Source organism: Pseudocercospora fijiensis (genome assembly GCF_000340215.1).
Source record: "Pseudocercospora fijiensis CIRAD86 unplaced genomic scaffold MYCFIscaffold_10, whole genome shotgun sequence".
NCBI classification, from domain to species: domain Eukaryota; kingdom Fungi; phylum Ascomycota; class Dothideomycetes; order Mycosphaerellales; family Mycosphaerellaceae; genus Pseudocercospora; species Pseudocercospora fijiensis.
In genome coordinates, this window is record NW_006921541.1 from 744,151 (window position 1) to 755,996 (window position 11,846).

The following is an 11,846-nucleotide window of genomic DNA, read 5'->3' on the forward strand; positions in this document are numbered from 1 at the left end:
AGTAGGACCTTCCGTATAGAAGAAGGATACGAAGCTTAAGGATTGTACTATATTTAATAGCTCTAGTCGAAAGTAGTATAACGACTATATTCGTAACTATAAACTTAACTAGCGTAACGCACTAAGAGCGCTACTAGACGACTACTCCCTAGTTGTTTATACTATATAGTATATCAATAGTAACCTAAAGCATACCTAGGATAACTATTTTGACTCCCTTAATAATTAGACCGCTATTTAGTAGCAAGACTACAAGACTATTATACTAAACACCCTTAGGAACCCTATATTGCGCTAGCAGCACGCCTAAGACTAATACCTACGTGCTAAACAAAAGGCCGACTAGACCTCCCGATCCTTCGAGGCCTATCTAAAGACCCTTAAGGACGATTTGCTACCTAAGACCGACTCTATCTAGATATCTAAGATACGACCTAAACTAAGATAGGAATTAGTCCTTAAATTAGACCGCCGCCGTATATTTAAACAGGCTAATCTAATACGCATTTAGTTTATAGTCGAAGTAGAAATAGCTAAACGAGCTATTTAGCTCTAATAACGGTTAGAATCTAAGATACGCCTAGCTACCTATCGTAGCCGCGGAGGAAACTAAGGTTCCTACTAGAACAACAATGCTAACAATAGGAACAGTAATAACGACCGTAGAAGAGGTCGTAGCCGACGGCTATATAGAGGAGGCCGCGATAGGGGCCGTAGAAGGGGCTCGTATCCCTATAATGCTAACCGCTCTGCTAATAATAATAACAGCTACGGCAATCTACTAACCGGATTGAAGTGCTTTAATTATAATAGCACTAGCTATTTACTAGGCTAATGCGACAAACCTAAGGACTAGGCCCGAATCGACTATACTATCGCTAAACACCGAAAGCACCTTTTAGCCGCTAACGCTACCCCTATCGGTCCTTCTAATTAGTCGAAAAAAGAATAAGCGCCGCACTAACTGTTAGCCTTATACAGCGTAAGACTATCGATATTGTGCTAGCTATTATACGCACCTGTCTTATATAGGATACGTATAGCAATAATTATAGAACTAAGGTTATGCTAGACCTAGGAAATTTAGTTAGTGCCCTTATTAGCTATCGCCTAGCTAAGCAATTAGACCTCCGACAATTGCCTAGAACTAATATGCTAACCCTTGCTTAGTTTAATAACGCTCGGCACTTAACCTATAGAGCCTATTATATTCCTATAGTTCTAAAAGACGACCTCGGCAATAAACGCTTACTAGATTTCACTGCCTACGTAGTAGATATAGACAACCTCCTATCCGATATTGTTATTAGCAACCCTGTTCTTAAATACTATACTATAGTTATAGACTTAGGCAGCTAATAGTAGCAATTTAGAATCGCTAGGAAAGAGGACATTAAGTATATCGACGCTAGCGAGTACCCTAACGATATTAGGGTCCTATTTATTAGCAACCTAACACTAGCCTCCGCCTTAGCTAATCCGACTGCCGACCTACTCGGTAGTAATAACGATGAACCTGTGCCCCCTAATAGTATAGACCCTAATTAACTCGCTCGCATCCTATAGCCTATTCGCGAGACCTATATTAACGTATTTAAACACTACCTAGCATCGACGTTGCCTATGTTTAAAGAAACGGACTATAAGATCGATATTATATAGAGCAAGGAGGTCCCTTTTAGTCCCCTCTATAACCTTAGTAAGCGAGAGCTTACTATATTGCGTAAGTACCTAGATAAGAACCTAGCTAATAGTCGGATTTAGTATAGTAACAGCCCTACTAGTGCACCTATCCTATTCGTACTAAAGAAGGATAGTAGCCTACGTTTGTATATTAATTATAGAGGGCTTAATGCTGTTACTATTAACGACCGCTATCTACTTCCGCTTATTAATAAGACCCTCGATCGCCTTTCTAGCGCCTACTTCTATACTATATTAGACATTAAGGACGCCTATTACCGCATTCGTATTCGTAAGGGTAATAAATAGAAGACGGCCTTCTATACTCGCTATAGCTATTTTAAGTACTTAGTTATACTATTCGGCCTAGCTAATGCCCCTATAACATTCTAGTCCTATATTAATCGGGCCCTATTAGGCCTATTAGACTACCTCTACGTAGTCTATCTAGACGATATCCTAGTCTATATATACTTACCTAATATTGCGGAACATTAGGCTACCGTACGTAAGGTACTCGACCGCCTACGGGCCTATAGCTTATACTACAAACCCTCTAAATACACCTTCGCTACTAAAGAGGTGCCCTTCCTTAGCTTCCTACTTAATATAACTGATGATTTAGAAGAAGGACTATCTACGGAAAGTCCAAAGATGAAGTGTAGCAGTTGTAGCCTTAGGCATTAGGCACGTAATAGACCCTAACACCTAGACACTCCAAGTCACCCCCTTAGTACGTACATATCGCTATAGAATGAAACAAACACATTAGCTATTCAGTTGGCAAAGCAAACAGGAGGGTATTAGGTAATCAAACAAAACAGGTAAACAAACTAGACTATTCTCATATCTATACAAAGCAAATAAGGGCCCTTTAGTACTTAATAGCTGGCTTTGCAGCATTCTTAATGGCGGCCCTACAATCTACTAGGTTTAGTTGTTTAACAAAGCGGCCGTGCTTGATCTTGTTAAGCGGCTTAGTAAAGCCATCGGCTATCTAATTATATATGCTAACCTATTAGACGATAATGGTACTATTAGCAATCTTCTCTCGAATGTAGTAGACACGAGCATCTATATGCTTTGTGCGGCTATTAACAGTAGACTTAGTAATAGCGATAGCGGACTAATTGTCCTTATAGAGCGTAACTAGAAGGATATAGCCCTTGTAGCCAATTTCCTTTAGTAAACGAGCTAAGGCAACTGCTTCCTTAGCCCCTATAGTAAGTTAGATATACTTAGCTTCAGTTGACGACAGTGTAATAAGCGTCTAGCGGCCGGACTTATACAACAGAGGTCCGCCTACGATAGTAAAGTAGAAGCCGCCTATAGAGCGACGAGTAACTGGATTATTAGCCTATAAGGCGTTATAGTAACTAGCGAATTTGAGGTCGTTAGCCTCGTTCTAATTGCCTTAAAAGCGCATACTACGGCTTAGAGTACTAACTAGGTACTTAATTAGCTAAAGAAGCGCGGCATAATGCTCCTCGGTCGGGTTAGAAATAAATCGTAACAATAGGCCTATAGTGTAGCAAGCATTAGGTCGTGTAATTATAGCTAGCTACAGTGCCTTACTAATACCTTCTTAATACTAAGTCTTAAAGGCGGCACTAGCTGTATAGCCCTTAGGTGCGCGTTAAATAGACGTCTTAATATAGCGAGGCGCTATTAGAGTAGCTAGACCGACACGGCCACGCATACTATATTTCTTACTAAGCCTATTTAAATAGGCATCTTAAACGACGTAAATAGTGCGCTAACCGCGGTCACGGATAATCCGCATGCCGAGATAGTAGTATAGGTCGCCTAGTTCTCGCATATTAAAACGGTCCTTTAGCAACTAAGCAACTGCTTCTAGTGCTAATAGGCTATAGGCGATAATAATTATGTCGTCGATATAGATAACAATAATAGAGCCGCTAACGACGTGTTTAAACACACACACATTAGCTATTATCGGTATAAAGTCTAGGCTCTTTAAGTACTTTCGAAGCTCTTCGTACTATAGCATTAGCGACTGTTTTAGACTATATAGTGCCTTTAGCAATAGGCAAACCATGCCCTTTCTACTACGGTCCTTAAAACCGTATAGCTATTCGACGTAGATCTTATACTTATTACCGATAAGCGCATTAAGGAAGGCCGTTAGAATATCGTACTGCTTAGCCTCTAGGTCGTAATAAGCGATTAGTGCAAACAGCGCTCGCAGCGTAGACAGCTTAGCTATAGCCGCATAGGTCTTATTATAGTCCTGTCCTTCAACCTGTATAAAACTACGGACGACCTATCGAGCCTTAAACCGGCTTACCTTGCTATTAGCGTCACGCTTAATAGTAAACACCTATCGGCTACGGACAACCTTGCGACCTTCTAGCACCTCTAACCGAGATACATAAACCTATATATAATTGTTAATTAGTAACTTGTATTTAGCCTTATAGGCCTCCTTCTATTGCGGCTAATATAGTAACTAAGTCGCCTCCTTGTAGCTCTTCGGAATAGGAATAGTTTCTTTAGGCTTGTCGGACTGCTTAGCAATGTAGTAGGAGGCTATAAAGCCCTTTATATAGGCTATTAGCATGTTAGCTAGGCTACGGCGAGTCGATCGATTAACACTAGCATCGGCTAGGTATCTACGCAATAGCTCTCGTACTAACTTATTGCTTCGAGTAGTACGTATTAAACGAGCGCCTATAGTATTTAGTCGCTCAAACTCCGGCAACTAGCTAGGCTCGCCCTTCTTAGCGTAAGGATCGTACGCTAGTTCTTCCTCGGCTAACTAAAAGCTATCTTTATTACTTAAAGCTAGTAGTTGAACGTCTAGAAGGTCGTTATCGATTAGCAACGGATTAGCGACCTTATTAGCTATTTCCTATATAGGTTCGTCTAGAGGCTCTTCTTACTAGGCTAGAAGCTACTAGACTATACTAGCGGCTTCCTATAGCGACGGTGCCTCGTTGCTTATAGAATTAAACAAAGCCGGCATAATAGACTCGAGTGTAACAAACTCGTTCTTAGCTAGGTCGTTAGGATTGGCGTATAGGTTTATACCCTCTAGAAGCGATAGCTTGTCGTCCCCTAACTTAATAAACTAGACATCCTTCAAGGTAACAACCTTGTGTTCGTTAGACAAGTAGATTATGTATTTGCTAGAGTCTACTAAGTCCTTCGTATAACTAACTAGTTTGCTAAGCTTTCTACGAGCGTTAAACTTCTTGCTACGAGCTATACTATAGTCGTAGACAATAGTAGTATAGCTATAGGCTCGAAGGTATTAAAGGCGTAGCTGCTTCCGAGACCAATTAAGCTCCCTAGCTACAATAGTATAGGGACTAAGGCCTTCTAAGGTTCTAGGAGTGATATTAAGAACCTATATTACAGTAGCGACTATATATAGCTATAGGGCCTTTAGCAAATTCGCATAGAGCATTATCTTCTAAGCGGTCGTATATACGATATAGTTGCTAACCTTAGCTAGGCTATTCTAAGTGGAAGAATAAGGTACTATAACCTGTAGTATAATGCCCTAATCACGAGCCTAGCTTAATAGCTAATTTCCGCCGTACTTACTCCCTCTATCGAGGCGGTAGATTGGGATCGAATAGCTAGTTTGTATACGGACGTATATACGGTAGTCCTTAATTGCTACTATAGCCCCTAACTTTAGCGAGCTAGTATATTCGTGTCGATAGGCTGATTTTGCGCACGTAAACAACGTAAAGTAGCGTTCTTGTAGTAGACTAGGGTTAGTAATAGTAACTACATCTATACAGACAATGTAGTAAATAGTAGACGGTCGCACTCGTAGCAGTCGGTTGTATTCCTTATATAACATTGCTATACGACAAGCGATACAGTTACGGAAGTCGGTCTTGTTTCTAGTAATAACAATCTGACCCTTAGCTTCTATTCGTAACAGCTTGCGGTAATGGATATAGCTATATCGTAGATACTACTCTTCTATTGTACCCGTTAGTACCCCCTTCTTCGATAGAAGCGCAACAACCTAGCTATCCGGTCTAGAGGTTAGTATATACAGATAGGGGAGACTATTCTTTCGGTATATTTAAGCAACAGTAACCTCAGAGCCGTTAATAACAGTAAACAGCACTCGCTTGTTATTCCGATAGAAACAGCCCTTATCGGTAAGCTTCTTAGTAGACAGAAGGTTAGCTGCTAGACCTAGAATATACAGTATATTAGACAGCTTCATGCTGCTTACACTACGCTTATTAACAACCTTAGTCTAGGCTATACCAACTATCGTAGCGTGCTTCGTGTTGCTACTAAACCGGACAGGAATGTAACAGCCTTCGTATTTAATAAGCAATAAAGGGTTATTAACTATATATATGCTAGTACCTAAGTCGACAACCTAATTAGTAGTACGAGTACTAGCAGTAAGAGCCGTAGAAACCTAGTCGCTAATAGTAACTATAGTGTTTGCAGTAAAGGCGTAATTTTAGCTTAGGTCTAATAACACCCCCGGGGTAGCATTAGCCGCATACAGCCCCTAAGCACTATTCTAACTAGATAGCGGTTATTGCTATTATTGCTATACAGTCAGTCCACGCTGCTACTATTGCTATTGCTGCACCCCCTTCTTCTTAGCCTTCTGCTATTTACGACGCAGTCGGTCTTCCTCCTTTAGGTAAGAGTACTTAGTATAGTATCGGTTAGAAGGGTATAACCTCTAATAATAGGCGCACTTCTTACGGTTAGACTAATAACCATTCTAGTTGCTTCTACCGCGGCCTCGACCGTTATTGTTGTTATTGTTTCCGCGGCTACTACGACCGCTACGGTTCGAGTTACCTCGACTATTGCTATTGCCTTGTAGTTGCTAGCGCTAGAGACTAAAGAAACTATTATATTAGGCCTAGTTTAGTTAAGCTACATTCTTATTAAGCAACGCGCTAATAATATTGTTAAGGGTGCTGTTATTAATAGTATATTCTAAGGCGCGTATTTGCTTACGGCGTATCTGTGCGAAAGCCTCGTAGAATAGAGAGATCTATATAATAAACATATAGACAGCCTAATACTAGCTAATAGCCAATTTAGTGTCCTTTAAGGCACTAAGCTTCTTCTTATACTTATTGCAGAACTTTTTAACGTCCTTGCTATCGTAGCGAAGGGTAATATATTCCTAGTAGAGCATGAATTTAGTAGACCTACCTTTACTAGTATATTTCTTCTTAAGGAAGTCCTACACTTCCTAGAATATAGACAGACTAAGCAGTAATTGTTGAATATTACTAATATAGTTAGCAAAGATCTAGGTACGTGCCGTTTGATCTTTAGAGTCCTATTTATCTTAGCGGTCTTTAAACTCCTTAGAAGACTTACTAGAGGCCTTAGAAAGAGGTCGCTAGCGGGTGCCTTGTATATAGCGCTATACCGACATACCTTTAAGGGCGCCTTTAGCAGCGTACGACTATAATAGGTAATTCTCCTTATTCTTTAGCTTGGGGATGTTGCTTATATAAGCGCTAGAGGTTATAGGGGGAGCTATTGCAGACAGCGACGGCGATAATATAGAAAGGAGCGGCCGATAGGCGCGCCTATATTCTAGTATAGCGGACAGCTAATACTAATGTTAGAAACCGGTATAGCGGACAGCTAACACTAATAGTAGCCGACTCGAGTCTAGCACCTACTAGAACACTCGAGGGCGGCGGCGGCGGCGACGATATTAGTATCGGCGCAATTTTTAGTAACAAGCGCTATCTACGTAGCAGTCGGATTGACTATTAGAAAACGTGTAGAATGCGTTGGAAACGTAGGGGGCTTATAACCACTTAATGTAACTAATAATTTAGAAGAAGGACTATCTACGGAAAGTCTAAAGATAAAGTGCAGCAGTTGCAGCCTTAGGTATTAGGCACGTAATAGACCCTAACACCTAGACACACACTCTAAGTTTCCTCGTATTAACTAAGGGTATTAAGGCCGATCCTAATCGGATTAAGACTATTACTAAGTAGCTAACCCCTACTAGTATTAAAGAGCTTCAATTATTCCTCGGCTTCGCTAATTTCTATCGTCGCTTTATTAAGAGCTATTTACGGCATATAATACCCCTAACTAAGCTTACTAAAACTAAGGCTAACCTAACTAGAGAGTTTAAATAGACTAATAGAGCACAAGCCGCTTTTAACGGTTTAAAGCAACGCTTTACTAAAGTCCCCTTATTGTACTATTTCGTGCTAAGTAGGCAAATCCGTATTAAGACTAACGCTTTATAGTTCGCTATATCCGTTATTATATTATAGTAGGCTAATAACACCTACTAGCACCTAATTGCCTTCTTCTTACAAAAGATAATCGATATAGAGCGTCGTTACGAGACCTACGAGCAAGAGCTCTTAGTAATCGTAGAAGCCTTTAAGTACTAGCGCTACTATCTCGATAGTGTATAGCATACTATTTAGGTCTATACGGACTATAACAACCTCCGTAGGATTACGAAGGTTATAAGGGTTATAGGTCGATAGGCTAGATAGGCCGTCTACTTCGCTAGGTTTGATTTTAATATATTATATCGGCTAGGCGTAAGCAACCCTACTAATAGCCTATCGAGGCGACCTAATTACGATAGCGGGACTTAGCAATCTATTAATTCTTTATTTCTAACCCTATAGTATAAGATTGCTATAGCCTGTATTATTAATAAGCAAGCGTAGGATAAGCGGCTTACCGAACTCCGTAACAGCTTAAAGCATATTAATACTCTTGCTATATTAATAGTGCGTATTAAGGTAAGGGCTAAGGATATAGATAGGAGAAGTTATAATAACTCCCTAGTCGATATCGCTATATATAGTAATAGCGATTAAAGCACTAATACAGTTAATCCGGCTACTAGTGCTATTAGATATATATAATGCGTACCTCGTTTAATAGCGAGGGTACTATTAAATAACCTTGCGAATAGGGATAGTTAATCGTTTATAGACGAGCTGTTACGTACTTAGTAAAGGGACGCCTTTGCTACTAAACGTATCGATAGGCTTATAAGTAGGCAAAAGACTCGAACTAGCAAGAGTAACAATTAGTCGATCGATAACAAAGGTTATTTAAAGTTTAAGGGTAGATACTATGTCCCCGCTAAATATTCGATCCGATAAGAACTTCTTAAGCGATACTATAATAGTAAGCTTGCCGGTTACTATAGTATAGAGAGGTCGTACGAGCTACTATCGCGTATATACTACTAGCTAAATAGTAAGCGGGATATAAAGGACTACGTAAACACGTATGCCGTATATTAACGAGTTAAAGTACCGAAATACTTACTATTTAGCGAGTTGTCTTTACTCCCTATTCTAAAGAAGCTATTTGTTAAGCTTATAATAGATTTTATTATAGGCCTTCCGCCTACTAAGCGTAGGGGCAGTAAGGATATATATAATGCTATCCTAGTTGTCGTAGACTAGTTTACTAAGGGCGCTCGTTACATTCCTGCCCGAAAGGATTAGACGGCTATTAACCTAGCTAAGTCGCTATAGAATAATATCTTCTATAGCTATTAGGGGACCCCTAAGGGGATAGTCTCCGATCGAGGCTCGACATTTATATCTTACTATTAGAGTAAGATTTGCCTATAGCTAAGACTTAAGCATCGCCTATCTATAGCATTCTATCTACAAATAGATAGTTAGACCGATAGGCAGAATGCTACGCTATAGCAATACTTACGAAGCTATATTAATAAGGACCCTAATAGATAGGTCGACCTCCTATAACCGGCCGAATTTGTATATAATAATAGCGTATATTTATTAACCAAGGTTTTACTATATATAGCTATAATAGGCTAAAACGCTGCCTTACTACAAGATCCATTTACCTCGCTCGAGGCCGAGCGTAAGGAAAGGGAAGCGCGTTAAGCCCCTAAAACACTAGCGGCTATCGAGAGGGTTTAAAAGATACAAGAAATTCACGCTAAGATAGCTAACAAACTAGCAAAGGCCTAGGCCTATTAGAAGGCCTACTATAACAAACACTACCTTCTAATAACCTTTAAGTAAGGCGACCTAGTTATACTTAGTACGAAGAACCTCCGTATCCGCAAACACCCCTCGCCTAATAGCAAAACAAGGCCTAAACTCGTACTAAGGTACATTAGCCCTTTCCGTATCCGAGAACCTAGGGGCACCTAGGCCTATTAACTATAGCTTCTACCTTATTACACTATCTATAATACCTTCTATATATCCCTCCTTAAGCCGTACTACCTACGCGAAGGGGATAAAGCACCTACTAAATCCGAGGACATACTAGCTAATAGCGAAGAGCTGTAGTCTATAGAACGTATCCTAAAGCATCGGATTAGATAAGGCAAGAAGGAGTACCTCTTAAGATAGCAAGGCTATTTACCTAAATAGGACTCGTAGGAAGCTAAAGCCTCTTTTAAAGACATAACTAAGTTATTAGATAAGTATTAGACTAGTCGAGCGATCTTATAGCTACGAGGCTCCTTATCCGCCTTCTAATCAAATACCGCGATTATAGCTATCGATATATCGTATAAGTCCTTATAAAACTCTACCTTATAGATACTAATACCTAGCTCTCGATTGCGATTAAAGTTACGCCGACAACGATAGTAGTATATCGTCCGCTGCGACAACCTATCCTTATAACGAGCGCCCTCGTATTTCTTCTAGAAGTTAGTTATAAAGGGCTATACCTATTTAAACTATTTCTTCGGTATAAAGGAGCCTTAGGTTAACGGACTAAACAGCGAATAGCGCAGTTAATAGGTTATAGAAATAGGGATAAGATAAGCTATATTAAAGAGCTAGAGTTAATAAGTATTACTAGAGTTAATAAGTATTATAGGACACTCGTAATAACGCCTACAACACCTCCTATTATATAGAAAATAGGCCCTATACTATTGGGTTTCGACGACATAAAGTTAAGGACCCTAGCGTCTACGGAATGCCTGTTTTGGCTAGCAATATGAACACTTCTCAGATCCGGTTATCTACGAAGGAATGCCTCGGAAATTATATATGGGGCTGATCGGCCGGGCACTAAAATCTTCTAACAACTGCTTATAATTCCAGCAATCGCCAGACCGCCTGCAGGACCATCAGGATTCATGCTACCTTGCCTTCCATCGGACGCGACCCACCCACAAGGCCCACCGCTGCACATCCTCCCGCTCTACCAGCAACTCGACGCTATAGAGCTCCTTCGCTAGCATCTCGTTTGATGCGATCTTATGTACGAACGAATGACACGCTCGACATAGCCACGCTACTTTCTGCAGCTCCCATTCCTTGTGCCAACCACGCTTGACAGCTTTGGCATGCACAGCCCTTGGTATGAGATGATGGTACGTCAGCGGAAGATGGCCTCGGTCACAGATCTCGCAGGCCTCTGGACGGGATGCCATCACAGCTGGAGTATGCTCTGGCGGTGCAGCAATCATTGCCGTTACGTAGGCCGTGAGAGCTGGTTCCAAGAACTTCTCCAAATCAATCTCATCCTGGAGCAGCCCGTACGAAGTCAATGAATCTGCAATGGTGAGAGGCAATGGCTTTGCCAAGTTTTCCAATAAGGATGTGTCTATCGGCAATGTGTAGCGGTCTGCTAGATCGGAGTCCTCTTGCACTGCAGCATATGACAACGTTCGCAGCTCGGCTGGTAGAGCGAGGAAGATCTCCTCTGCGAGATACTATGCCTCTTCAGTGGATATCTAGTAGGCGAATGAAAGGCTCTCACCTCTATGAAGTCCGCCAAATCCGCCGTGTCATTGCTCCCATATTCATTCCCCGCTGCGACTGCTCGTACCGGCTTTATCTCGTTCCTTCTCCCCTTCACCTTCTTTGATGCTTTGCCACTTTCCGGGGCAAGTCTTGAAATTATAGTCGTCGACAAGCAGTCTTTGAAAATCTCAAAGTTTTGGATCTCGCTCGAAGGGATCATGAGTCTGTGAAGCTTCAATCTCTCTATTGACGATGAAAATGTCTGTGTTCAGAAGTGATGAAGTTCCGAGAAGCTCAATTGATCGTCATTAATCCTGGTCTACTGTCGCGTGGCATGGTTGTCGATCTCCCGCCAGCTGGAGGCCTCACTTCAACATCAGCATGCCATGCCAAGCTCTCACGACGCCAAATCCTCTTTTGCATCTCTATATACGCTCCTCA

The 11,846-nt window shown here is 41.0% G+C and overlaps 1 protein-coding gene across 1 annotated transcript; it reads right to left on the reverse strand.

The window, feature by feature from the left end:
• Nucleotides 1-10,798: 10,798 nt before the first annotated feature.
• On the reverse strand, nucleotides 10,799-11,625 carry MYCFIDRAFT_44942 (uncharacterized protein; the record flags this gene model as incomplete). The annotated part of the gene is made up of 2 exons (XM_007933085.1): nucleotides 10,799-11,374; nucleotides 11,422-11,625. 2 exons carry the CDS (start codon nucleotides 11,623-11,625, stop codon nucleotides 10,799-10,801), a joined length of 780 nt encoding a protein of 259 aa, XP_007931276.1.
• Between the last annotated feature and the right edge of the window lie 221 nt (nucleotides 11,626-11,846).